Below are 27,977 nucleotides of genomic sequence, written 5' to 3' on the forward strand. Positions count from 1 at the left end.
GGTGAATAGAGTGATAACTCATATGGATAGCAGGCACCTTCTTTTTTTTAATTTTCATTATTTATTTTTGACTGCGCTGGGTAGCAGGTATCTTTGATATGATATCATAGGCATGGTGCTTTACTTCTTTTTTCTTTTTTAATGTTTATTTATCTGGCTGCACCAGGCCTTGGTTGCAGCACGTGGGGGTCTAGTTCTCCGACCAGGGATCGAACTTGGGCCCCCTGCATTGGGAGCTCATTGGACCACCAGGAAGCCCCCTGGCACTTTACCTCTACCTCCTAAAAACCTGTAACTGCTGTCTGATCAGGAGAAAAACATCACACTAACTCAAGTTTAAAGGACATTCTACAAGCACTCCTCAACACTGCCAGGTCATCCAAAATCAGGCAGCTCTCAGAATCGGTCACAGCCAAACAGAGCCTCAAGAAATGACAGCAAAATGTAATGTGGGGTCCTGAGCGCGTTCCTGGGACAGAAAAGGAGTCTCGGGCAAAGACTAAGGTTCATTGGTTATAATCCAAGCACCACGCTAATACCAGATATTAACATCAAGGAAAACTGGGTGTGGCTTGAGAGGAACTCTGTACTCCTTGCGCAATTTTAATCTACTCTAAAATAAAAAGGAGTCTTTTTTAAAAATGGTATAGCTGGGTGGTAAAGGGAAGGGCAATTTCTTCTTAATTGTATGGATACTTCTCTGTGTTTTCTAAGTGGTCTACCATGAATCTGTTTTGCTTTTTCTCGTCAGAAAAATCAAAAAACTTGAGTCTTCAAAAAAAAAAAAATGAATGAATGGGTGTTTGGCCCTTTGGAGACAGAGTGCCATATAAATGAAAGTAAAATTAGAGTCAGTCTTTGGGCAGCGGTTAAAACCCGCTTAATCATTCTGCATGTGGGAGGCTGCAGCCTCGAGGGCCTGGCCCTGTCCCCGGGGTGGAGTGCTGCGTCTCTCCCCGTCCGAGACAGGCCCCCTCTGGCAGGGGAGGGGCGGGGAGGCAGGGCAGCTGCTCAGGGGCCAAAGGCTTGTCACAGATGACCCCACACGTCGGGCTCGGCGAGGCCCCAAAGGCAAACCAGCCCTTGGGAAACCCTGTCCCCCACCAGCTTCCAGGCCCGGACCAGCCTGCTCCAGGCATCTGAATCGAGATGGATCCAAAAAAGCTCCTCTGTTCCCCTCACCTAAATAAACAAAAGGAAGAAGACAAAAGCAGCCAGGACCACGTTCTCTGTCTCAGGGACATTCATTTGCCACTATTTAGACCTTGAACAGCTCTGTAGAGCAGATCCTCTATTTTACAAAGCTGAGGCTCGGAGTTACTTTAAATACATTTAATTTGAAAGTGAAAGTGAAGTCACTCTTTTCAACCCCATGGACTGTAGCCCACCAGGCTCCTCCATCCATGGAATTTTCCAGGCAAGGATACTGGAGTGGGTTCCCATTTCCTTCTCCAGGGGATCTTCCTGACCCAGGGATCGAACCCAGGTCTCCCGCATTGCAGGCAGACACTTTACCATCTGAGCCACATATAGTAAAACTGAGGCTCAGGAAGGGTGCCTGAGGGTCAAACAGATAAAGTCTGACCTGCTTCACTCCACCACTGGGACTGCCAATCTCTAAGCGTCTCAGGGATGGGCTGTGTCCCCGGCAGACAGCTGGACCACTTTGGGGTGTGGGGGGTGGGGGCGGAAGGATGCAGGTGGAAGGACAGCAGACATCACTAGTGGATAGACGTCCCACAACACCCACCACCACCACCCAAGTACCAAGGGCACCACAGGCAGCCGTCAACTTGTTCTCAGACTCAGCCCAGCACGAATCTCAACCTTGGGCTGCAGGGAACGCGGGATAGTCCCCTACGCGCCACCGTGTTCAGTTCCCAAAGGGTTCTTCCTCCATCCTCTAGGATCCAGCTCACATGTGGCCCAGGCTCTCGGTGAGGGCCGTGGAAGCAAGGAATCGGGGGAGAGAGTGCTGAGACATTTCTAATCATAACGAGACTGGGACCCGATTCTCTGGGGTTATCAACAAAAATCCCAGGACGGGACAGCTCCACTTTCGAACGTGTAGGAAAGGGTTTGATTCCTTTAGAAACACATTGACTTGTTGCCTTTAAAGGGGAGCCCTCGGGACTTTCCCTGGAGGTCAAGTGGCTAAGACTCAGGGCTCCCAGTGCAGGGGCCCTGGATTTGATCCCCGGTAGAGGAACTAGATGTTGCCTGCCGCAACTAAAAGACCTCGCACGCTCTAAGGACGATCTCAGATCCTGCATGCCTGGTGGTGGTGGTTTAGTCGCTCAGTCGTGTCCGGCTCTTGCAACACGATGGACTGTAGTCCGCCAGGCTCCTCCGTCCATGGGATTCTCCAGGCAAGAGTACTGGAGTGGGTTGCCATTTCCTTCTCCAGGGGACCTTCCCGACCCAGGGATCGAACCAGCGTCTCTTATGGCTCCTGCATTGGCAGGCAGGTTCTTTACCGACAGAGCTACAAGGGAAACCCCGCATGCCTGGAGCAGCCAGATATAGAAATATTAATATTTTAAGATATCAGAGGACTAGCAATTTAAAAAAAAAAAGTGATGCCCTCAAAAGTGATGCCATCTTTATTCTAATAACTCTTCTAAAGTTCACTCAACTCTTCAGAAATTGCCTTCAGGGTCACCTTTAACCAAAAACGATCAGCCTGCCTGACTGCCCAAGGAATTCCCCAATCCAGGCATCCAAGTGACTCTCAGTTTCCAAAACTCAAAGCCAGGTTCCACAGACCTGCCCCTCCGAGGCCCCTCCCAGGAACCCTTGCACGGCGTAGGAACAGTTTTCTGACTGTCCTCAGACACTTGCCGTTAGGCTCAGAGCCTGGGTACGCTGCTCTCCTCTCTCCGACTCCCAACGTGGGCCCGGAACAGGCGGTCCTCGGGCGGAGGGAGGCTGGGCTGTCCCGTCCCCCAGCCGTGGCTCCGCCTTCTCCGGAAGCAGGGCCGGGCGCTGGGACCGCCCGGCTCCTTACTCCCCACTAATGAGTCTTAAGTGTTTGCCCTGGGCCCCTGCCAGTTCTACTCCTGCGAGGAGGCGGGACGAGAGGTGGGAGAGAGGAGGACAGAGCTCGTGCCAACCCGGCTCCGCCGGCTCCCAGGAGAGCTGGCACGGGGCCGCGCGGCACAGACGCACCCCGGGCACGGCCAGGCACCCGCGGAAGGGCCCCTGTCTCTCCCCTCTGCTTCAGAGGGCTTCCCCAAACGTCGATTCCCGGGCACACCTACTAGATCGCAATCCTGGGAAGCGCGTGTTTAGTAAGCACGCTAGGAAGCTAAGGACCACGGCGCTAGGACGCCAGGGATGGGAATTCCGGGCTGGTTTGTGCATTTCTCTAGAGTCCACCGTGTTGGTCAAGACTCTCGAGTTACATTAAGACCCCCCATGCTCCCTAAAAATAAAAAAATAAAAACCAAAAGGCTAAGAAGCTCCGGTGGGTGGGAGGATTTCTAAGTTCAGCTTTATCTACAGTTCAAGTGATTCTGTTTGGTCTCTGTCTTCCCTGGTGGCTCAGCTGGTAAAGAATCCGCCTGCAATACAGGAGACCTGGGTTCGATCCCTGGGTCGGGAAGACCCCTGGAGGAGAGCATGGCAACCCACTCCAGTATTCTTGCCTGGAGAATCCCGTGGACAGAGGAGCCTGGTGGGCTACAGTCTGTAGGGCTGCAAAGAGCCAGACACGACTGACTGACACTGGCAGTTTCAAGGTGAGTTCACACAAGTCTCTCCTTTCCCCAAAGCTCAGGGAGAGACGATCCCAGGCCTGAAACAGGCTGGTACCTCTCAGACAACAGAGAAGGCAGAGAAATAGGCTGAGGGGCAGCTGGATGCCGATGGTCAGGGGTTAAAGTGGGAAAGACCAGGGCCGGGGAGACATTCCTGAACATATGGGTTCAAAGACCCTTCGGGATCACAGGAACCAACACCCTCCTCCCGTGAGGATGAATTTTTACCAGTATCTGGTTCTCTCTCTCCCTCCCTACAAACATCTAGACTACATTTCCCAGTCTCCCTCGTAGGTAGCAGGGGGCATGACTTGAATTTTGGCCAGTGGACCACGGGTCTCCCAAAGGATCGACCCGTCTCCACTGGATGCTACAGAGACTCTGGGGCCCCTGACCACGGCTGAGCCACAACAGGGAAGGGGCCTGGGTTCTGCATGACTGTGAGGTTCACAGCCCTCCTCCAGGGGATCTTCCCAACCCAGGGATGGAAGGAACCCAGGCCTCCTGCATTGCAGGCGGATTCTTTACCCTCTGAGCCTCCAGGGAGGACGGAGGCCAAACAGAATTACCTGAACCAAAGCTGAACTGGGAAATCATCCCATCCACCGGAGGTTCTTAAACCTTTTGGTATTTATCTTTAGGGAGTGTGAGGGCTATTAATGTAATTTGACAGTTAACCCACCCCAGATGGGACTACGATTGGAAAAGAAACCTTTGTGTGTTAAGCTATGTAGATTTGGGGTTTGTCCGAATCAGGAATCAGCCTACTGTAACCAAGACATCCTCCTCCAGGTCCCTGAGCCCAGGGAGTGCTAGGGAAGAGACAGGCTGGGTGTCAGTGCAGGCTCCAAGCTGGGCAGGGCGAGAGCTGGCACCTCCCGGGTTTGGCCTCCAATGGGGACACACCACAACCACACACCACAACCGGGGCAGCACCAATTCCCAAAAAACTTTATTGTTTCAAGTGGCAAAACGTTATTGGTTTCTGTGGGGCCCCTGGCAGGGCGGAGGGAGACGTGGGGTGGGGCTGGGCTCCGCCCGTTACAAAAATCAAAGGCTTTTATAAAAAAGGCTATAAACTGGTATCAAAAGAAAACCCAAGGGGGGCTGCAAGAGGAAGCAGAGAGGGAGGCGGGACGAGGGACCAACGCCGTGGAAGACCGGCGGGGAGGGGCGGTGCAGGGGAGCTGGGACGCTGATACAAAGTGCATATCGGGGCCTCCCCCAACGCCCCAGAGGCGCACGGGCAGGGGCTGTGGCCGGGGAGGCTCAGCCGTCTCCCCGCCAGGGACCCCACAGGGACGGGCACTGCCTGAGACTGCCAGATGGGAAGGACCTGCAACAGAGGGAAGAGAAGAGGTTGGATGGGGACAGGGGGGCAGAGGGGACATTTCACCTCCCTGCCCAGGCGCCCCTCTGCGAGGCCCAGCATGAGGAAGGCCCTGCTGGGGACCTCCAGCCTAGTGAGTGCCCCCCAGGGGTGCCAGACCAGAAGGGCAGGCCAGCATCCTTGAGCCCTAGGAGGAAGGCGGGGTGGACGTCCCCAAGCCGAGGGACGCAGGACTCTGGAGCTTGGCCTTAGCGTCTGCTCCCAGCCTCGGAGTGTTAGTGGCTCAGCTGTATCCGACTCTTTGCGATCCTACGGACTGCAGCCCGCCAGGCTCCTCTGTCCACGGGACTCTCCAGGCAAGAACACTGGAGTGGGTTGCCATTTCCTTCCAGGAGGTCTTCCCAACCCAGGGATGGAACCCAGGTCTCCCAACTGCAGGCAATTCTTTATCAGCTGAGCCACCAGGGAAGCCTAAGAATACTGGAGTGGCTAGCCTATCCCTCCTCCAGCCTAGCAGATGAGGGCCATAAAAGCAGGTCTGGGGCCTCCGGAGGCCTCTGGGGAAGGGGCCCCAGCAGCCCTGAACCAGCCCCCAACCCTAGACAGGCCAAGCCTAGCTCCTGCCCGCACCTCAACGACTTCTTAGACCTTCTTCTTCTTCAATTTCAGGGCTTGCAGCCAGTTGGGTGATGATCCTTCTGACCTACAGGGCAGGGAGCAGAAGTCGGAAGGGAGTCAGAAACGCCCCCCGCCCCTGGCCAAGAGGGGTGGCGTCAGGCTTGGCCGCAGAGACCAGCACCCTGGCACCAGCTGAAGAGTGCCGACCCGCAGCATGATACCCTCTCCAAGCCTCTGTCTCCCTGTAAAGCAGGGTTTTCCTCTTAAGGCCGAGATGGGTAGTTCCTGGCACGCAGATCACCTACCCTGAGGACTTGTCTGGCTTGGGCGGGAGCGCGTGGGGCTTGCCCAGCCCGGGGACCTTGCAGGACTTGGAGCGCTGCATCGACTCCTTCTGGCCCGCCTTGCCCTCTGAGGGCTCCCCCTCGTCAGCCGAGCGGTTCCGCGAGCGCAGCTTGGCCTGAGAGGAAGCCGGAGCACAGACGGACGTCACCGGGGCCAGCGTGGGCAGGGAGGGCCAGGCCTTCTCCCCAGGGCGTGGCGTCCCTGGCCCAGGCCTGAATGCCCTCCACAGCCCTCTTACCCCGGGGAGGGGAAGTTGCTTAGCGATGACCTTCCCCGAGGGCAGGCTGTGCCTGCCACCCCACAGGCCCTCAGGGAGACACTGCTGACCTGAATCTAGCCCGAGTGGGCTGGACGGAGCCAGCAGGGACACCCCCAGGGTCTGCACTCCCTGCGCCCTCTGCCTGCAACATCTCCCCACCGCAAACACTACACGCCTGCTAGTGCCTTGAAGCTGTGACCGGAGGCCTCCCCGAGTCCCGCACCCAGCCTCCCACCTCCCTCTGTGCGGCTCACCCCTGCCGTACCCCCAGGGACACCTGAACCTCCACCCCGCTGCACCACTGTAGCCCTGCCAGCCCGTGGGGTTCTGGGACCCAGACCCTCTGTGTTCTTCCCTCCATCCCGCCTTGCGCCCACCACGAGCACAGCAGGCACAGAGGACGGACAGGGTTTCGGGGCTTAGACGGACAGACAAACGGACGGAGGGCAGGCTGGACGCCAGGGGGCGGTACGGCCAGAGGGTACCTTCAGGGCCGACGGGCTCAGGCCAGGGAACAGGCTGACTTTCAGGCCCTTGGTCACCCGTGTCCGGCGGTTCTGAGGCTCCTCGACCACCTCCTCGTCCGAGGACGGCGTCTGTGAAGCCCGTGGCTCTGCAAGGGCCCGGGCAGGGGCTCAGCACGGGGCGGCAACCCCAGACCCCCCGCCCACCGCCCACAGGACAGCGACATGGAGGTCGTCAGGACAGCCCGGCCCTACCCGTGGAGTCTTGGAACAGCCTTGCGTCCGACGCTGCAGCCTCCGACAGGCCCAGCGTGCCCCCGGGCCGGATGGCCGGGGCGCGGTGCCCACGCTTGCGCCCCAGGTTGGCACGGCTCCGGTACATGGCGCTGTCGAGGATCTCGGTGTCCTGTGGGGGATGGGGGTACAGACCACTGCCATGACCGCAGAGCTGCCTCATCCCAGCTTCCCGCCCCCTCGGGCTGAGACCGCCCCGCCAAGAGGGAGGTCCTGGGGTGAGACCCGAGCTACAGCACCTACACACCCCCTTCCACCCCCACCCCGACAGGAGCCCACCCACTGACCTCGATGAAGGAGAAATCCTGGCTGGGGGTGCTGGTCGGCGGCCCCTGCGGGGTCTGCTCGCCCTGACTGGCCCCTGTGGCATCCCGGGTGCTGTGGACCGCGTCTGTCCAGCTGGCCTCCCCTTCCGGCTGTGGCCTCCAGGAAGACAGGGGGTCCTGGCCGGGCTCCCGGGGCTCCACTCGGTCCGCACCTGCTGCGGCCCCTTCCTCCTCCGACGGGGCCCTGGACCCCAGAGATGCCGACTCCCGCGGGGCCGTGGCCTCGGGGCTGTGGGCAGCCAGCCTCTCACCCGGCTGGCCTTGGGAGCCCGTGGGTGGGGAGCGGGCCGGGTGATCACCAGGGCTGCGGGGACAGAGCAGAGACTGAGGTCATGCGGGCCGCGGGGCCCGCCCACACCCCTCCCCCCACCCCCCATCCCCGCACCCGCCCCCCACCCCCACCCACAGAGCGCCTTTCTCGGCCTGTTTTCCTGCGGCCCGTCCACGCCTCCCCATGGACTGCACGCAGGGAGCGAGCTGGGCCAGCCCGGCGTGTTCAAATGCCAGGCTCCCCGTTTCCTGAGACGATGGGGGAGTCCCTTCACCCCCAAGGGGTCTGCTAACTACGGGGTCACCGGTGGCAGAGAGTGAGGCTCTGAACACCTTGCACAGAGCCGCGCGCGGGGGACCCCAAGAGCCTTAGGGTCTTCTAAGTACAGAGTCTCTGCAGGCGCGGAGTGAGACTGAACATCTCGCACAGAGCAGTGCGGTGGGCGTGCCCACCAACGTGATCCTACCGCTGCCAATGCTGTGGATCCTCCCGGGATGCGGTCCGCCTGCCGAGCCGGCCTCTCAGCCCTGACCCTCCAGCTCAGCCCTCTCTGCGCATGCCTCTGAACACACGGGCCTTGCGGACGGCCGCGTACCCGACGTGTACCCGATGGCGCGCCTGGACAAGCTGCTTCTGCCCGGCAGGCACCCCCGCGCTCTCAGTCAGCCTGGATTCCCCCTGGGGGGCCCCCGGGCCCACTCCCCCGCCCTGCACACCCTGGGCGCGAGCTGCCAGCCCCACTGCAAATCCAGGTGCTCTGTCCCCACAGCCCATCAGCAAGCAACTCGGGGACACAGCCACCTGCATCCCCACGGGGGCCAGGGCCTGGGACAGAGCTGACGTCTGCCGGTGGGCAGGGACGCCACCTTGTCCCTGAACTGCGTCTTCTGCCCGCTGCGCCCTCGAGACAGGACCCGTACCATCCGGCACGCAAGGCATGCTCAGCAGCTCACGCTCTGCACCGGGGAGCGGGTGTGTGGCCCAGCTGCCTGCCTGCCCCTGAGACAGACACACCTGCACACACACACGGCCCGTCTCCTGCGGGAGGTGGGCACCGTTCACCGGTCACTCCTTCCACACACCGGCACAAGCACCACAGAGCCACAGCCAACACACAGACACGCGCACACACACACACAAGCACCGCAGAGCCACACCCGAGACACACACACACACACCCTGCACACAGTGTACACACACACTGCACACGGCGTGGGAGAGACAGAGAAGCACCACAGAGCCACACCTCAGACACACACAGCTCTCACACACACCCCATGCACACGGGCGTGGGGAAGGCGGGCAGGGCCTGGAAGCTAGGATCCCGGGCTGGAGGGGAAGAGCGTGAAGCAGGTGAGTCAGTGCCAGGCCAGAAGCAGGGAGAGCAGGGGAGCACGTGTCAGTCTGTCCTTCCCCAGGCTGCTGACACAGGAGGCCCCTGGAGGGAGGGAGGGAGAGGTAGCCTCCCCGGGCAGCTGCGCCCACCAGCCTTTCCAGGTGAGGTAGAGGGGAGGCTGGGGGCAGAGGGGAGGCTGGGGGCAGGCCGGGGCCAAGGGGCTGTGGACCCGCAGATGGGTGGGCGAAGACGTCCACGGCAGAGGGGACCCGGCACACCCGCAGCCCATGGGCCTTGGGGGAGGCCCTGCAGAGGGGTGGGGGGAGCACACATCCCGCCCCACTGTCTGTACCAGGTGCCCGGAGTGAGGGCTCGTCTCAACTGACACCAGCTCTGCCCCTTGCCCGTCAGGACTCTGAGGATCCCGAGGGCCAGGACTTGATCCAACACCATCCCCAGGACCATGCCAGGGACAAACACGGAGGTCCACGTGTAACAGACTCGTTTCCTTGTGCTCAAGGCTCCAAGACCCAAAATGAGAGCGGTCGGGACTGAAGCTGGAAAGATGTGTATATACGAGCAGCAGCTGACCTTGACCCCAGAGAGACAGGAAGAGAATGCCAACCACATGCAGGGGCCCGAGGGAATGCCAAGGAGCAGCGTTCACAAGCTGTGGGCCCTTGAGAAAGCCGAGCCGCCTCTCTGGGGCTGCTTCCCCTGCTCACAGAACGAGGGGGCCAGCCCTCAGAAACCCATGAAGGTCCTCTCCCAGCCCACGAAGACCCCCCCAGGTGGCTGGGAGGCTGCTGTATCCCGGGGCCTGGGGGCTGGGGCAGGAGAGGGGGCAGTGCAGCAGCTCTCGGGGGGCCCAGGAGTGCTTCTCCCCTCAGGACAAGGAGCCCAAGACACGGGAGGGACACGCCGAACGCCCATGCCGCTCTCGCCCAACTGTTCGGACAGCAGTCCAGCCAATGGCCACCAGCCGGGGGGCCTCCGTCCCACGCAGGACGACAGCCAGAAACATCCCCCAAGGCCCCACAACTGTCTACATCTGCCAAGCAGGTGTCAATACTGGCGGTGAGCACCTGGCCAGGGCTGACCACGTGTCTGCAGCTCTGACACTCCCTGCACACGGACCCCCAGCCCAAAGGCCCCCAGGGGCTGGGAGTCAATGATGCCCACTCGTCACAGGCGGGAAGCCAGAGCAGAGACGGGCCCTGCCCAGGCTCATGGAGGTGGTGGCAGAACCAGGCCCCAAACCTGGCGGACGGGCCCAAAGCCAGGGGCTCTGAGCTGTCCTCGAGGACTTTTCGTTACCGGGAGAACCTACAAAGCTTCCTCCAGAGAGCAACTTTCCCGAGTGTAGAATTTCCCCGAGTCAGAAGCTTAGAACGCCAGTCCTGTGGACATTAATCAAATAAGCTCGAGAAACACTGCCCTGGAGAAAGGTAAACAGGTCTCCATTACTGCTGTATTTTTGGTGCTGAGAGCCCTACTTTCTAAGTCCGCCATATGTCCACTGAGTACACGGTGTTTGCCAAATGTACAACACGGCCCAAAAAGCTGGGCGTTTTCAAGGTGCGACGGAGGCCAGAGGTCACACAGCTGAGCTTCTCTGCCAGAACCCTGCCCCTTCCCCAACCCAGTCCCCCAGCCAGAACTTTTGGAAAGTTCTCTCTCCATCCTTAACAGGGGAGACTCTCTCCCCACTCCCCACCTTCAGAAACACGTGGAGGGCGGTGGGTCCCACTGCCTGCAAGTCCAAAAGCCTTGAAGGCATTTAAGACCCAGAAGTCGGAAAGTGGCACTGCTGACTCAGTGACCTTAAGTGGGTCATACCACTCGGCCTGCAAATTGGAGGTGATAAAAAAAAACCCTTTCCTGCTTCACAGGGCAGGTGTGAAGATCACAGAGGGGAGGTGTGCGGGATGGTGGAGTTCTGAGCATCCTGGGAAGAGGACTCGGGGGCAACCTCGGGCGGCCTACGCTCTCCCCGCACCCGGAAAGTGACAGCTCACAGCGGTCCGGTCACTTACGCCCATCCCTGCAGGCTTTGCCCCAGCCAGTGCCCCTCCAGCTCCCCGCAGCAGCCGAGCCCAGAATGCCCCCCAGGGCCTCACCCTGGCCCCAGGCTCTGCCCACCTCCCCTTCCCCTCCCCCGCCCTGTCCTCAGCCCCCAATGCCTCTCCCGACACCTCAGACACCTCAGACACCCAAGTCCCCTCTAGAGCCTTCCTGGTACCTCCAGCCCCCCAGCTACCAGCACCCCCTCCTCCACTGCGAACACAGCTTCCACCCAGCACCCCCTCCTGTCTCCTCTTCACAACACGTGAGACGCACCCCCCTCCACCCAGATCTGGCAAAGGTCAGACCTGCGACTCAAGTCAAGAGAATTAAACCCGATCTCAACAGAAGTGACGGCAAAATAAACATGATGCCTTTTAAGCACCCTTAAGTGGGGTGAGACATCGCCCCAGTTGGTTTTACAATAGAAAAATTTCAGAGTCAGACTACGGTTGACTCATAAAACTGTGTGTTTTTTTTGGAAAGTTCTTTTTCAGCCACCCTGGGTGTGGAGGCCAAAAGGTCACCGGGCCAGATACCAGGTCCCAGTGTCCTTCAGGTTCCCTTTTGAACCAGGGTTTATTCTCTGCTGGTGTGGCTGTTTTTTATTTATTGGCCGTGCTGCATGGTCCACGTGCAGGATCTCAGTCCCCCGACTGACCAGGGACTGAACTCGGGCCCACAAGCAGTCAAAGCGCAGAGTCCTAAACACAGGACCACCAGGGAAGCCTTGCCCTTGGGAGCCTTAAGACAGGGCAGGCAAGCAGCACGGAGGTCCTCCCCTCTGGCAGACATGAGCGCTGCCGCCCGCTCCACGCTGGACCTGCCCAGCCCAGGATCATGCCAGGCCTCGCCCCCCAAGCCGGCAGCATCCGAAGCCTGCCAGAAACCATCCCGCACTGGGTGCTTCCTCCAGCACACACACAATCATGCTGCAAAAACCACACTTCAACCACCACAGTCATCGCTTCAAAAAAAGAAACTCACCTGTGTGTGTGTCAGTGCTCAATTTAAGAAGTAAATAAAGAAAAATTCACACTCCGAACCATCGCAGTTCTCTGAATACTAGACGTTTTGGTGGAAGAGCAGCTTCCACCCCAGGCAGAAAGGGGGCCATTTCCAGGGGGCTGTCACGCCCTCCGACCCTGGGGTGTGGCTCCCTTACCTGGGTCCGAAGGCCGGGGACTCCTGAAGCCCGGATCCGTCCTCCTCCGGGCAGATGACAACGAGCGGCAGGAAGGGGTCTCCGTCCTCGGCATCCGGCCCACTCATCTCGCCGACCCCGAGCTCCCTGGCCTCCGAGGAGCCTCGGGCCTCCAAGCCGAGGGCTGAGAGGTCATCATTCCCCACACCTGGTTCCAGGGGCTGGCTGACGTCCCCCACGCCACACTCCCTGGCTTCAGCCGGGAGCTCCACGTTCCGGAGCTCCGAGTCCTGGGCCCAGTCCACCTGGTCCAGCCTGCGACCCCGCGGCCCCTGAGAAGTCTCCGAGTCTAGCTCACAGGGCACCTCCAGATGCCTCAGGCCTAGACTGTCGCCCCAGTCCACCCCACCAGGCCCGAGCTCTCGGTCTCTCGGCTCAGGCGTCCAGTCTGCCTGACCCACTCCGCGCTCCCTCGATTTAAGGAACTCTCCCGCCTCCGCGCCTGACCAGTCAGTCTGCCCCACGCCACCCTCTCTGGTCTGGCTGGGGCCTCCAACCTCGGAAGGCCAGTCCTGGTCCCCGACTCCGAGCCTCCCGGGGGCCTCCGCCCCTCCACTCTGCGAACGGCAGACTAGCCCTGCATCGGTCACGCCCGCGTGGTCTGCCCAGCCGGTCTGTCCCACGCCATCCTCCCTGGCTTCGCTGGAGCTGCCAGCACGCACACAGCTGGACACCTCCAGGTTCCAGAGACCCAGCTGGTCAGTCCAGCCCACGGCCCCCTCAGGGGGCAAGAAGGGGCCGCCTCCCAGCTGGCCACAAGTGCTCAGGCTGGCCCCACCCGCCCTGTCGTCACCGATTATCCCAAACTGGGGGCTCTGCTCCGCGGCCTCCGCGCAGAAGCCACTGCCCCAACCCCGCTGGCCCGGGCTGAAGGCCAACTCTGGCTGGGCGCCCACACCGAGGCCGAAGTCTCCGGCCCAGCCCCGCTCTGCCCCCTCCCTGTCAGCTTCCCCTGGGCTCCGGGCGCCCCCCGCCTGCGGGCCCCCAACCTCCCGGGAGTCAGCGCCGCCTTGCCAGCCGCCTGGGTCCCTCTGCCCCAGATCCCCGTCCTGCAGCTGGGAGCCGCTGGCAGAGAACACGCTCCCCGCCTCAGTGGTCTCGGGCCAGCCCGCGTCCCTGCCAGCCACCCCGGGGCTCACTCGGCCCGGGGTCTTCTTCTCAAACTCCGTGTCCTGCCGCTGGGCCTCCTCGAGGCTGAACCCGGCGCTCAGGGCTCTGGCTCCGAAGTCCCGAGTGAGGCCGCCGCTGTAGTCCGGCACCCAGGCGCTCCTGCCGAAGTCGCTCCTTCTGAACCCCGGGTCCTGCTGCCCTGCGTCCTGGTTGCTGCTGTACCTACCGAGCGGGTCCTTCTGCCCTGATTCCGGACCCTGCCCTTCTTCATCCCGGCTCGCGTAGGCGCCCAAGGCATCTCTCTTCCCAAAGTCCCAGTCCTGAAGGCTTGCGTCCCGACCGCTGTAGGTTCCCAGAGAATCCCTCTTCCCGAACTCCTGGTCCTGGAGCTCTGCATCCCGGCTGGAGTAGGTGCCCTGGGAATCCCTCTTCCCAAACTCCTGGTCCTGGAGCTCTGCGTCCCGGCTGGAGTAGGTGCCCTGGGAATCCCTCTTCCCGAACTCCCAGTGCTGAAGGTCCACCTCGTGGCTTTGCGGAGCGCTAGGCTTCCCGATCGCCCGGTCCTGGGTGCCGAGGCCCCCTGGGGCCCCCGCTCCACGGCCGTCTTGGCCGCCGACCTCGTCCTCCTCACAGTCGAGGGCACACCTGCCAGCCCATTCCCCAGGGCCCCCCTCCCCAACTCCATGCCCACACTCGCTGGCCCAGTCCCTCTCTCCGAGGCCTGGGTCCCCTCGAGGGCTTGCAACTCCCAGGCTGTAGTCCCGAGAAGCATCCTGGGACCAGGTGGAAGGCCGGAAACCGCCAGGATGTGGGCCTCCTGCAATTCCAAATTCACTCTGCAGGTCTTTCTGGGCCCAGCCGAGGAGTCCCTGGGAATAAGAGAGAGAGAAGACACAAACGGGACTTAAAATTAGTCAGGGTGGCAATCGGTCCGGAGCGAGAGTCAGCGCTGCCTAGGACCCAACTCTGGCTTCGGAGAGCCTGGGTTTGGATGCGGGCTGTGTGACCTTGGGCAAATCACTTAAGCACTCTGGGTCCCCGGGGTCCCCATCGTTCAGTGAGGTCAGTTACTACGGCAGGGGGTAGGACGAGAGAGTTAAATGGAATCACTGAAGCCGAAGGCTCAGCAGAGGTCCCAGCACCCCCTGGGGCCTCGGCGGTAAATCCCGAAGTCCTGTTTACTGCCCTTGGGCAACACCTGGCGAAACGCCAGGAGCAGGGCTGCCTGGCAGAGGGGTCTATCCGGGGTCGTGGGGGAGGGCATGCCCTCAGCGAGGAGCGCTCAAGACCCTGCGCCCCTCCACAGCCGCCCCTTTCCAAGGCAAGCTCCCCAGGACACCCTTCACCCTTCCAGCCCGCGTGAACCCCCAGCCCTGACCCCAAGGGAAGCTCCCTCCTGCCAGCGGCCGCCCTGCGAAGGTCTCTGGGTCCTCACCGCCAGCCCCAAAGGGACGGCCTCCTCTAGTTCAGGGAGAAGACCCAACCAGGGCTCCGGGCTCCCGACCCCGTCCGGAACTCCCTGACTCACTCGTGCGGCCGGGGGAGCCCTGGGCTCGGGACTGCGGAGCCGGCCGGCCTCGTCCCGCAGCGCGGCGTTGGCCAGCAGCCTCTCCAGGACCGACACACTGGGCTCCCGGTCCCCAGGCCCGGCCATGGTCCCGGCCTCCGGTCCCCGCCCGCCCCGGGGCCCACTGGGCGCGGCGAGTGCCGGGACGGGGCTGGGCCGCTCCCCTCGCCCGCCCGGACCTGTCCAACAGCCCTGGCCCCCCTCCCTGTACAGCAGCTGCAACTCTCAGCGGCCCCGCCCGGGAGCCAGTTGAGTCACCGCATCCCGGGACGGACACACCTACCGCGGACGGACACACCTACCGCGCGAGCCCAGCGGCCTTAACTCCTTCCTGCTCGTCCCCCAGGCCCCGCCCAGAGGCCCCCGGCTCCTCCCTCCTCCCAGCCCCGCCCCTAAAAGTACGTTTCTATCGCCACCTGGTTCCCATCCCTGAGACTACTGGGCAGCCCGGTAGGAGAAAGGGCACTGGCCCTGGAATCGGTGCTCTGGCCCTAGCCCGGCTGCCAGCTTACTGGGTAACCTTTGCACAAGGCTCCGCCTCCTCTGGGCCTCTACGAAAGCAAATCTGAACTTCACAGTAAGAACACTCGCAAGATCCAACACTCCCAAGCACTTGTGATGGGCGCTAGTCTGAGTACTTCACAGGCACTGCAGCCATCACCCTGCGAGGTAGAGCCCAGCACCATTCTCCCCATTTTACAGACGCAGAAACTGAGGTGCGGGCAGGAAAGTCACGTGTTCCAGCTCACACTTGGGCCAGGAACAGGGCCAAGACAGCAACTCGGCCGTCTGGGTCCAGGACGCACGTCTAACTGGCTCTGTTGGTGCCCTTCATGAAACCACCAGTCCTCACGGACCGAACGCTCAAGGGTGCCAAGCCCTGCATCCAGCGCTTTCCACTTCTGTCTTGCCCACAACACAAGCCTAAGTGTCCTCGGTCGCTCAGTCCTGTCCGACTCTGCGGCCGCACGGACTGCAGCCTACCAGGCTCCTCCATCCATGGAATTTTCCAGACAAGAGTACTGGAGTGGGTTGCCAGGCCCTCCTCCAGGGGATCTTCCCGACCCAGGGATTGAACCTCTGTCTCCCACACTGGCAGGCAGATTTTTAACTAGCAGTGCCACAAGGGAAGCCCCTAAGTCTATGAGGTAAATGTCATCGTTGTGAAAGGGCTCTGAAGCTTGGACGTCTGGGTACGTTACCGAGACCACTCAGCTGGTGGAAGCCGGGGTCAGATGCGGACTCAGACTAGACTCTAAGTAGCAGCCCACACTCTCTGCTCCGCCAGCTGAGCAGACGGTACGGACCTCCAGGGCAGGGGCGGGGGCAGAGGTGCCTGCTCACGGCTGGATCCCAAACTCTCAACACAAGGCATCCGTGTTGAAACAAGAGGCCCCCAAAAGCCCTTGACTTCCGTTCCAAACCCCGCCCAGGGCCCCCCTCACCTCGGAGCAGGCGCTGGGGGGCGGAGCGCCCTTCAGCTCAGACGGGGCGCTGCGCCGTGTGCTGGGCGGGGGCGAGGCCAGCAGGTCATCCAGCCACTGGGAGCCACTCTCGGGCCCCGCGGGCTCGGGGGATGCCCGGCAGGGATCTTGAACAGCTGTCCTGGATCGGGTGGTCTCGGCCAGGGCCAGGGCCACGGGGTCCTCCTCGGCAGACAGCGCCTGCCCAGGCTCGGGGGCGTCGACGAACAGGACGCAGGGCTGGTCTGGGGGCGCTGGCTGCTCCTGCCCCAGGACCGGCTCCAGGACGCGCAGGGCGGCCTCCCGGGTGGGCGGAGGGGGCTCCCGTTCCCCGTGTGTCTCCACCTGCGGCAAGGCTGGTGCAGGTGGGTGCCCTGCTGTTGGTGAGGACTCCAGAGGATAGTCCGCCCCACTGCCCATCGGGCTCGGGGAAGAGCTCGGGTCGTCCCCCGGCCCCCGAGAAGCAGGTCTTCCTGGTCCCTCTGCAGCCGACGGGGCCCCTGACCCTCGCTGAGACACGCCTTCCTCCCGGGTGGACGAGGGCCAGTCCCCAGCCTCCTCGTGGATGGACGTGGCCCCGCCTCCGGCCTCCTCCCTGGTGGACGCGGCCCTGTCTCTGACCTCCGCAGCCTCCACAGCCCCACTTCCGGCCTCCTCACAGGCTGACGCAGCCCAGTCTCCGGGGTCCTCGCAGGTGAACGCTGCCCCTCCTCCGGCCTCCTCGCGGGCATACGCGGCCCCATCTCCGGGCTCCTCCCTGGTGGATGTGGCCCAGCCTCCGGCCTCCTCCCGGGGGGATGCAGCCCCGCCTCCAGGCTCCTCCCGGGTGGACGCGGCCCCATCTCTGGCCTCTGCAGCCTCACCTCCGGCCTCCTCGCAGGTGGACGCAGCCCAGTTTCCGGCCTCCTCACGGGCGGACACGGCCCCGTTTCCAGCCTCTGCGGCCTCTGCAGCCTCCGCGGCCTCGGTGATGGGGGAGGGCGGCGGGGAGTCCAGCCGCCACACCCCAAGGCCTGCAGGCCGCGTGGGGAAGGTCCATTCAAAGGACTGAGACAAGCTCCAGCTGGACTCAGTCCCGCTCCCCAAGGGGTGGTCCAGGGCGGACAGGCCCCCCGGGGCCTGGGGCAGGGTGGCCAGCGAGCCCCCCAGCTGCTCTCGGTCTGGGCCGGGAGGCCGCAGCACGCCTTCAGAAAACCGCCGCTGGGCCAGGCCGCCAGCAGGGCAGTCCTCATCCCCCGGGGCCGCCCCGTCCCCGGATGCAAACGTCCGAGGCACGTCTGGCAGCTCACCCGCTGCCATCAGGGGCTGGGGTGCTGTGGCTGGGGACCGCTCGGGGCTGGGGTGCACCGCGAGCTCCCGCACCGGGGGGCTGCCGGGTCTGGGGGCCTCCGAGGCTGCCACGGCTGAGCTCGCGGGTGGGTGGTGGGAGCCTTCCTCGGGGGGGCCCGCAGCCGGGGAGCCCAGAGTCTCAGCGGGCAGGGAGGGATGCCCAGGAGCAGCAGGGCTCTGGGCCTCTGGACGGTGGGGCTGGCGGGGAGAGCCCCGCTCGAGGGAGTCAGAGCGAGGAGACTCGGGGCCCGAACCCAAGGCTTCAGCAGGGAGACCCGGGCCAGGGGCGCCTCCATTCTCCAAGGTGGGGCCTGGACCGGGGGTCACCCAGGGAACCTTGAGAACCTGCAAGACAAAGTCAGTAGCTGTCACTGCTCCGCCGGCTTGGGGAGGCCCCTGCCTACCCCCAAGAGACCCCAGGTCAGCGGCGGGCTGCCTGACACTCTCACTCCACGGGGGGAACCGGGGCTCGGGGGGACAGCCCCCCAGGACAACCGATAGAAGCTCCAGAATGACCTCAGGCGTCTGAGACTGCTCGGGTCCCAGACCCCTCCCGCGTGGCCCTCCCCCCACGAAATGCACAGCGCTCTATTCCCAGGGGATCGCTCAGACCACGCCCACCCGCATCCCCCAAGCCCAAAGCTCATGTGAGGAGTTCCTAAGGGTCCAAGGTTCACGAGTCAAGAACACTGGCTTTGTGCGCTTCCCTGGTGGCCCAGGGGCTAAGATTCCACGCTCCCAGTGTGGGGGGTCCCGGGTTCGATCCCTGGCCAGGGAACTAGATCCCAAGTGTGGAAACTAAAAGTGTGCATGCCACAACTGGAGATCACGTGAGCTACAGTAAAGATCAAAGATCCCGTGTGACCCAGTGCAGCCGAGTACATAAACAAATAAAACACACGTTTTAAAACCGGCTCTGTAAAGGAAAGGCAAAAGGAAAAGTAGCGAGTCTGGCTGTCTGGGTGTGCGGCCTCAGGGTGGGACTCCACCAGGCCCAGCGCAGCTTCAGACCAGTTTCCGGGAGCAACTCACACCCCCTGCTCTGAGCATCCATGGCCCCAGCTCCGCCTGAGGGGCAGCGGGATCCGGGATTCAGGCCAGAAGCCCCGGGGGCCATGAAAGCGCTGGTCGGAGACACTGGCACCTCCCCCGTCAGCTGGACACCTTCCCACGCAGGGTCTCCCCGACCCCCCGCGTCCCCACCTGCACCCCAGGGCCAGGTCAACAATGTCCACCTGGCGGTCAGGAGAAGATTGAGCAAGATCTGCACACCCGGCTGCTGTGGACAGCACAGGGGAAGAACGGACACTCTGGGGCCCTGGGACCCCCAGCATTTGGCCCCCCTTCACCCCTGCACCGGCCTGCCCCAGGCCGTGACCTGAGTCTTGCTCTATCTGACCTCTGCCCTCCCCAGAGGTCACACCCCCGCCTTCTCCCATGGGGGGTCGTCTGCCCCATCACCACCTGACCCCTGGGCCTGGGCAGGGGGGCGTCCTGCTTCCGCATCAAGGCCACCCTCCGATCCTTCCAGCCTGCACACTCTCTGCAAATCAGGTTAATTTAGAGCCTGTGCCCTTAAACCACGCCCCCCAGGAATCCTCCTCCAAGAGCCCAGGACAGACCCCTCAAGACCCCTCTGCCCCCAGAGCAGAGCTCCGGGACCACCACCACTCTCCAGAGCACTGCCCCTGGTAAAGAGCTCACAGGGGTTCCCGAAGCCCCACGACTGACCCTTCCAGCGTCCTGGCTCCGCTCCCTGACCTCCTCTCCTCGACTTCCCTGGAAGCCACCTCTCTGAGGGTCCACCCTAGACCTGGTCCTCAGCCAGAGCCTCCCAGAGCGTCAGGTCTAGGTGACCTGCTGACCCATGTCCATCCCCGTCCATCCAGTGCCCCCTCTCCCTCCCCTCCGCCCGTCTGAGAAGCGCGGTCACTCAGTCTCCTCCCTTCTCCCCATCCCGACTCGACTCCCCTCTCTCCTCCACCCCTGTGTTCACACAGCTCCCTATATTCCCTCCCTCACCCCAGTTTAACCTGATACAATACAGCTCTGCCCCAGCTCCAGGCTGCACCGGGGCAGCTGGAGACAAGCCCGCCGCTGAGATGCTAGGTGCTGGGATGGTGGGTTCCCTGCAGCCGCAGCTGCCCTGGGCTCAGCTGGGCCCCGAACACCTAGCAATCCCACGACATCCCCCTTCCACGCACCCCCACCTCCCAGCTTTCCCACCCGGTCCAGTCCGTCCTCAAACCTCCCCGCCTCACCCAGGCTCTCCAGGCTGAGGGCCTTGCTATCCCTCCCCGAGGACTCAGAGACCCCCACCCAGGCACCCCACGCCCCGCCGCCAGCACGAGAGCCGTCCCTGCTCAGAGCTCAGGCCAAGCCCTCCTTTCTGTGTCCAGCATCACAGATTTTTTTCCTTCTCTACTGGACCGTTTCCATCAGCACACAAACTGCTCTCATTTCTTCTGGCTTAAAAAAAACACACACATGCTGCTGTCCACCCCTCCCATCCCTCCAGCTACACCCCTTTCCTTAAACCCGGGCTCTGCGTTCAGCACCTCTTACCTCAACGCCTTGGGCCCAGCCTCCGCTGAGCCCCCCCAAAACGGGCTCCCTTCTTCACTTTGCCACCCTGCCACTCTAGCCAAGTGCAGCCAAGAACCCCCTTGCAACCCCCAATTCTCAGGGGCGCCCCTTGACCACCCGCTCCAGTGCCTCCCCCAGCCCGGGCAGCTCCTGTGCTCCACACCAGCAGGGTTCCCTCCCTCACCTCCGCTCCTTCCTGCCTCTCCTGGGCTCCTCTGCCAGGCCTCTGTCTCCCTCCCACACCTCACGTCCCTGCAGCTCCGGACTCAAACACCCCACTGACCCCCTCAGACCCCGTTGGACGAGGCGTCTCCAACTCAACAGATCCAGAAGCAAGCTCCTCTGGTCCCCTTCTCTGTAAAGGGTAACCTCCCAACCACTTGGGCCACAGACCCCCAGTGGCGCCCTTCACTCTCCACTCATTCCCGGCAGATCAGCCTGCCTGCAAGTCCGTTCCCTCCACCTTCACACCAGAGGCCCCCCCGCCCACCGTCTCCCCCAGGGACTGCCTCCAGGATCCAAAGCACCATCGTCTCTCACCGGGGTGACCCCAAGAGCCCCGACTGGCCCCTGCCGCTGCCCTTGGCCCCTGGCCAAGATCTTGGGCAGGGAGACTCCTTGCAAATGGAGCAAGGTCATGCCTCTCCTCCAGCCCCTCAATAGCCTCTTTCCCTCCTGCAAGCCAGCGCTCCCCCGAGTGGCCCATCGCCACCCAGCTCTGCTGTCTCTGTGACCCAGACACCCCAGTCTCCTCGCTGGGTAGAGCCCACGTCCTTTGTAGCTGCAGCTCCCTCTGCCAAAAAGGCTGTTCCCCAAACATCCAAGAGCTCACCCCATCCCCCTTTTCCTGGCAAGAAATGCCCGTCACCCTCGCCCCAGGACCCGTGCAGGTAGGTATCCCGGGGGCCTGTCTGACGCTCTACCTGTCTGCCGGTTCACAGGGCTCCCGGTGTTGGAGTCTGCCTTCCTGCATTAGAAGGCGCGTTCAGCGGGAGCAAGGTCTTCCCTCCTGGCTCAGACAGTAAAGAATCTGCCTACAAGGCAGAAGACCTGGGTTCGATCCCTGGGTCAGGAAGCTCCCCGAGAGAAGGGAACGGCTACCCGCTCCGATATGCCTGCCCAGAGAACTCCATGGACAGAAGAGCCTGGTGGGCTACAGTCCACGGGGTCGCAAAGAGTCAGACACGACTGAGCAACGGACACACGCTTCCTTGGGAGCAGGGGGACTGTGGATACTTTGCTCGTGGCTGTCTCCGCAGCACCGGGATCACAGTGGATGCTCGATAAATACGTTTGGACAAATGCACACACTCATGTCTCTCTCCCTGCCGGACGGGACAGCCTCCAGCTAGCAAGGGCTCTTGGAGCAAGACAGACCACCCTTCGCGTCATTTACTCAGAAACGCAGACTGTCCGCCCCGAGCACACCGTGAGCAGAGGGGCTGTAACAGGAGACCCCTGTGAAACGTTACTTCCCCTCTTCTGCAAGAGAGCAGACCTGGCCAGGGACCGTGCTGGACTCAAATCCTGCCTTTAGCCCCTGGGCAAGTTATTTGGCACCTCAAGCCCTGGCATGCGCACCTCTTGCGTGGGACCTGAGGGGCCTACTGGGCCAGAGTTATGACCGGGGTTACGTCAGTCAATACCCCCGCCCCCCCGAGGTTGCCCAGCAGACAAAAGGCCGTCCAGGGCAGTCATCCTGGACACTGTAGGAGCCTCAGGGCCTCAGCCACACTTAGCCAGGGTGGCCTGGAAGTTGAGAAATATAAGTCCTGGGGCAAGTCACGTAAACCTCCTCCAGAGCCTCTGTTTCCCCAGCTAAACTGAGGGCGGTGGGAGAGGCACAAACGAGACCCTTCCAGCTCAGAGACTGCGTCGTCGGGTGGGGAACTCACGTCGGTCGTGGGCTCAGACACGGCCGGCTGGGCCAGGTCCCCGTTGAAGGTCAGGTCCGAGGGGGATTTCCTGTGAGGGAGAAAGAAGGGAGACGGAGGCACAGATCAGAGGAGCCTGAGGCTGGTGGAGAAGGAAGGCGATCAGGGGTCTACCCAATGACCGGAACAGAACCCGACATGCACCCCGCCAGGGCACGTCCTCCCAGGGGACAAAGACCCTGGTGGCTCCCAGAGAGAGCACCCCAGAGGCAGCGGGTGTGTCCCACCTGCATGTCACGGGGTAAGCTCCCCCCAACCCCTCTGGGAAGAGCCTGCGGGGCCCCAGAGCCCTCGGGGCTCCTAGTAAGACCACCAAGCCCCAGAGCCCTTGAGGGGTTAAGGTTCTCCGGGCCAGGGCAGCTGGCCCCTCCCCAGCCAACGCTTCTGGAGAACTGCAGGGGGAGGAAGACAACCAGAGGGATTTTGCAAGGTCGAGGTTGCTCCTTTCAAGCCAGGCTGGGAGCAAAAGAGAAGGAGAGCGGAACCCAGCCTGGACAGGGCGGGCCCCCTGGGAGCCCAGGGGGAACAGGAGGCCTCAGACGCCCACACTCCCAGGAGAGGATGGCAGGCAACGCGAGCGAGGCTCTGGGCCTCCAGCTCGGCTCAGACCTCAGCAGGGCCTTCTCCGCAGCAGGAGCGGTGTCAGCGGGGCCAGAGAGCTACAGGGCCTGGGGGGCAACCGGCCCAATCTGGCACTCCCTGCCCTGAGGGTATTCCAGGCAGCTGGGACCCTCAAGCCTCCTCCCCGGGGCCCAGGGACATGTCCAGGTCAGGAGCCCCCAGGACACGCTGGCACCGGCTCTGGGAAAAGGGATGCCACACGCAACGGTCTCCAACCCAGCTGTGCGGCCTTTGCGCTCACACCCACTGGCCTGGCGTCAAGGGGCGTTCACTGCTTTCCTCTCCCGTCAGACTTCTCTTCACGGCCAGGCTGTGCCACACACATACACACACACCCACACACCCCCCAGCACCTGGCACACCACTGCACCCACAGGACGGGCCAGCAGTTAAGAGCACACACTGGAATCAGAGAGGCCCTAATTCTAACCCCAGCTCTGTCTGTCACTTGCTAAGGGACCAGGGGAAGTCACTTTTGAGCCTCAGTTTCCTCATCTCTAAAATGGGCCTAATATTCCCTTCACTACACAGGATGGCTGTGGATTAAGTGAGGCAGCATTTGGCTCTCAGTATGAAAAAAGCACTGAAAATAAACTTCCACGCTATACATCTGAGTTCTCCTACAAACACATGGACTCTGTACAGAGGACGACTACAGAATAAAGCACACACTAACTCGGTCTGCGGGGGGGAATGGTCCGTGACTCTGTCCAGGGTTGGCCCGCACGCACGCAACACAGCTAACCTCCAAGGGAAGATCACCATCTCACAGGAGACTACCCACCCTGTCCTCCAGGCTGGCTGCAACCAGACACACAGCCCCCCACCCCTCACCTCTGCTCGGGGGTCTTGCTGGGCTCCTCAGGGCAGTCGGCAGGAGACCCCGCGGGCCCCTCCTGGGACCATTCCTTGGAGAGGGTCCCAGCGTCGTCCCTGGGGCCTGGGGCCACGCCGTAGCTCCTGGGACCGTATCTGGAGCTGCCATCGTGGTTGAAGGTGAGGCGGGAGCCCCAGAGGCGGTCGGGGCTAGCCGGGCCCTCCTTCCTGGGCTGGTCCATCTTGGCCAGGATCTCCTCAACGGTGGGCGCAGCGAAGCGCTCCGAGGCTGGGCGGAAGGGAAGGGGTGCCTTGCGCACGCCCCCGGGGGCGGCGCATCGGGCCGGAGGGGTCAAGGGGGGCGTCTCTTCTTTCCCAGGCTCCTCTCTCCCAGGCTCCCGGGTGGCTTCTCCGCCAGCCAGGGCCTCGGCCGCAGACCTTGGCGCAAACGGAAGGGGCCGCTTGTTGCCGCCGTAGGGCTGGGGTCCCGCCAGCATGTTCATCTTCCGGGCAGAAGGCAATTCGGCCAGAGGACCCCGGGGAGGCCGAGGCCCAATGGGCACCAGCAGGCTGGGCTTGGCAGGCAGGGCTGGCTTGGCAGGCAGGGCTCGGGGTTTGGGCTTGACAGGGGGTTTGGCCCGAGGGTCACCTACCAAAAGGAAAGGGCTGGTTGAGCCAATGTCAGAAGAATAGGAGGCAGAACTTCACCTCCCACCCTATGGACTCAGAATGTTCCTACACCCTTCCAGGTACAAGTCAAATGTCACCACTTCCATGAAGGCTTCCTGGATTTTCCAAACACATCCCAGAAACATTTTCCCTCATCTCCAAATTCCCAAAATGTCTATCTAGCCAGTCACCCTTACAAGTGAAAAGCCATTTAAGGGCCCAGCTGGCAGCTATTTCTCACTGTACCCACTTTACACCTAACACACATTCTTACCAAGTGAATGACCAGATGAGCAAACAAGCTAATAAATGAACACCTGCCTGCCCACACCAGGCAGTCAGCCCACCATCTCCCCCAGTCTGGTCCTTCCCTCGAGCATGCCACTCTGCTAAACTACATCCACAGCAAACTCGTTCTCCCAGCTCAGCTTCCCTACCCTGCCACCCTGCTGCCCCCCTCCTCCGGGGCACACCCAGGCCACCTCCCCACCACCATCCGCTGTGTGACCAGGAACGCAAACTCACTATTGACCTAAGCCAAACAGAAGGAAATCTGCTACAGAAGGGAAAAAAAAGACCAGAAACATACCTTCTATATAAGGCATTTCAATGCCAAATAAAAGACCTTGAATTACTCATGGCCACAGCCCTGCTAATAGGATATTTTATCACCCACTCATTCCACTCAGTGCAAGAAAGGCGTCTAGACAGGGAGCCAGGAGGCCTGGGTTCAAGCCCATAGGTGCATACCCTTCCCCATCCCCCACCCCCAGGCCTCAGTTTCCTCCTCTGTCAAACAAGTTGGTTGATCTACATCCTCTCCAAGGTTAGCATGTTCTCTGCTGGAGAGCTGTGATCTCAGACAGTTCCGAAGGGTCTCCACCAGAGCGCAGGCCCTCTCAGGCTCATCCCGCTTGTCCTCAGACTCCTCCCTCCCTCCCCAACAGGGTCAGCCTTCACCCACTGGCCCCCAACACCGAACGGGGGTTCGGGCCTCTGGCCCCCTTTCCAGCCAGCCCGCTCCACCTCGCACCCACAGGTACCTCGCTCGGACCCAGTGGATACCAGCTCCTCGTCCGGCCCGCGGGGCGCTGGGGAGGCCATGGCTGCGCCTTCCCTGGGAGCAGACACTTGCATCACATGCGGCAGACCTGGGAGTGGGGGGCAGAGGGGTGAGCTGGGGGCGGCAGAAGACCCAGGAAAAGAGGGAGAGCAGAGAGATGGCCAGAGAGCTGGGCGCTGGCAGCGCGCTTGGAGAGGGAGTCTCCGACTTCTGGCGGCCGACGTCTGGCGGCCGGTGCGGGACAGGAAGCGGGCGCTTCAGGAGGGGGGCTGGGGGAGGTCACGGGAGGTCCCCGGCGGCCACGTCCTCCCCTCTGCCGCCCCCCCACCCCGCGTCGGCTCTCCAAGTCCGTCTCCTAACCCTAAAGTCCTGCAGGTCCGAGGAGCCGCCCCCTGCTCCCTCCTCCAGCCAGCTGTCCAGGGCACCCCACTTACCACTCCCAAGGCACTCCCCCCGACACACACACTCCTTGGGTCAGGGGGCCCCCGCTCGCGGGATCGACTGAGGGCCGGGGAAAGAAGGCTGCCAAGCCTGAAGTCTCCCGGTGAATCACCTCGCGGGAGACGGGAAAAACCCGCTCCTCCCCAACCTGGGCCCCGCCCCGCCACCCGCCTGCCCCGCGGGCCTCCCCTTCCCGCTCCCCGGCCTGCCGCTGGGAGTGGTTCCCTCCCGGCTCCCCCCCCCACCCAGTCCTCCTCCTCCCTGCACGTCCCTGCCCCGACTCCCGCCTCCTCCAGAGCCGTCTCATCCAAACACGGAAAAATAAGGAATAAAAAGTAAACATCTGGAATACATTTTTTTTTCCTTTAATTTCTCAATCGCTTTGGCTTCGGCTCGGAATTTGATGAGGTAAAGTCAGGGCCTAGTCCTGTTGCCATAGCAATGGCCTCCCACTGGATTTCCAGAGCCTCGCCAAGAGGAAGGAGGAGCCGGCCCAGGCCCGGGGCTGGGAGAATGAGACCAGGCTAGAGAACATCCGGGGGGCGGGGTGGCTTGGGGGGAAAACTCCCTAGGGCTCCCCTCCTGGGCCCATCACCATGGGAGGGTCCACAGCCCACCAGAAGCAGCTACCTGGGCATCACTCACCAGCCTGGGCCTGACCCGAGGGCTTTCGAGGGAGGCTGCGGAAGAGATTTTAACCCAGGTGACAGAAGCCTATGGCCGAGAGCAAACGGGTGCCCCTCCTCTCGGCCTGTAACTGGAGCTCCGGGTCTGCTCCACCAGGATTCAAATGCTGGGTGGATCTCCTGCCTTCCAGCTCTGTGACCTTAGGCACTTTCCTCACTGGTCTAAACCTGTTTCCCTGTACGAAGAACACAATGAGACTCAACACAGCGGTTAAGTCTCCTCCTTCCACCGCACACTGCAGGCGGCACCCGTTCAATCCCTGGTCAGGGAACTGAGGTCCCACACGCTGGGAGGTGTGGCCAAAACTGAAAAAAAAAAGAGGCTCACATGAGATGATCCATGCAGCTGCTGACCTCAGTGCCCAGCACCCAGTAAGTGGCCATTAAAGGATAGCTCCTATTAGGAGGCTTCCCTTGGAAACCATCTCGTCCTCTCCCCCAACCACAGGCTACCGCAGACCATGCCTTGTCTCCGGAAGAACCCAGTCTTGTCACCTGTTTTTCAGACACTTCACCACCTCCTCAGGTCCTATCCTGGATCCTGAAGCGCCATCCCACCCTCAAGAGCCCCCGGGAATGACCACTGCCCTGCCTCCTTGATAGACCCCGCGGCCCTCTGTTCCAAAGGAAAAGCTATGTTTCCTATCACCTGGTATGCATGGGGTCCCTGAGGACAACCCAACCCTCTCCAACCTGCAAGGAGCCCTGCCTTGCCCAGAGTCACCTACTCCAGCTGGTCTGGCAAGACAGCACCAGATCCAAAGAAGGGACCTCAGGTGCCCAACTTCCGGGAAAACCTCTCACTTCTGACCCTGTCCCAGCTTGTTCCCAGGATAGGAGGGACTAGGCAGGAGGGAAAGAGACATCCAGGCCCGTGCAAGTCCGGTCAGCCAAGTCCGGTGCAGCAGGCGCACTGTGGGTGGGTGAGTAACATTCACAGCCGGCCCGAGTGTGCGTGGAGGAGGGGCACGCGGCAGAAAACATAAAATTTAAAAAAAAAAACGCAAGACTGTTTCCTTGTCCTTGAACGTTATTACCAGGGATACGTGGTGTGGGTGGTTAGAAATGGAGACCAGCTGGTCCAGAACCGAAAAACCCTTTCACCTGGAGGCTCAGCCGGGCGGGGAGCTGTAGCACACAAGAGGGAGAGCTCGCCCTCCCCCGCCAACTGAGGACGGGGTCTCAGCAGCTCAGACGCCCAGCGGGAAACCCGGGTGACCAGGGCCGGAGAGCAGAGCTGTGAAAATCTCAGCGGCTCCGAGCATCCCCCATGCGTTAAGAGTCCAGAGACCGGCTGGACCCTGAGGGCACAGGGGAGACACCAGGCGGCTCCTGCCCCGGGGCGGAGGCCCAAAAAAGCCTCGCCGCAGGCAGGGCCGCCTCCGCCGACCCTGAGATCTCCCGCCGGCCGGGGCCGGGGCCG

General features: G+C 62.0%; 1 protein-coding gene across 2 annotated transcripts; it reads right to left on the minus strand.

Annotated features, from left to right (window-relative positions):
• Positions 1–4,687: 4,687 nt before the first annotated feature.
• On the minus strand, positions 4,688–27,770 carry TNKS1BP1 (tankyrase 1 binding protein 1). 2 transcript variants are annotated; one of them, XM_061381516.1, is made up of 12 exons: positions 26,514–27,770; positions 25,408–25,515; positions 23,714–24,344; positions 22,220–22,289; positions 16,392–18,083; positions 12,231–14,248; positions 7,356–7,698; positions 7,030–7,180; positions 6,796–6,923; positions 6,012–6,166; positions 5,719–5,791; positions 4,688–5,094 (listed from the first exon to the last, which is right to left on the minus strand). In XM_061381516.1, exons 2-11 carry the CDS (start codon positions 25,499–25,501, stop codon positions 5,731–5,733), a joined length of 5,343 nt encoding a protein of 1,780 aa, XP_061237500.1. In that variant the 5' UTR covers positions 25,502–25,515; positions 26,514–27,770; the 3' UTR covers positions 4,688–5,094; positions 5,719–5,730. The 2 variants fall into 2 exon arrangements, with proteins under 2 accessions (XP_061237500.1, XP_061237501.1); XM_061381517.1 differs by lacking the exon at positions 26,514–27,770 and adding an exon at positions 25,862–26,040.
• Between the last annotated feature and the right edge of the window lie 207 nt (positions 27,771–27,977).

Source organism: Bos javanicus, chromosome 15 (genome assembly GCF_032452875.1).
Source record: "Bos javanicus breed banteng chromosome 15, ARS-OSU_banteng_1.0, whole genome shotgun sequence".
NCBI lineage: Eukaryota > Metazoa > Chordata > Mammalia > Artiodactyla > Bovidae > Bos > Bos javanicus.

Bases quoted from the DNA above. Each gene is read 5' to 3' on its own strand.
- TNKS1BP1 (XM_061381516.1), bottom strand. From the start codon at position 25,501: ATGCAAGTGTCTGCTCCCAGGGAAGGCGCAGCCATGGCCTCCCCAGCG. The intron at 24,345-25,407 runs GTACCTGTGGGT...TCCTTTTGGTAG, and splicing joins ATCCACTGGGTCCGAGCGAG to GTGACCCTCGGGCCAAACCC. The intron at 18,084-22,219 runs GTGAGTTCCCCA...TTTGTCTTGCAG, and splicing joins TGTCTGAGCCCACGACCGAC to GTTCTCAAGGTTCCCTGGGT.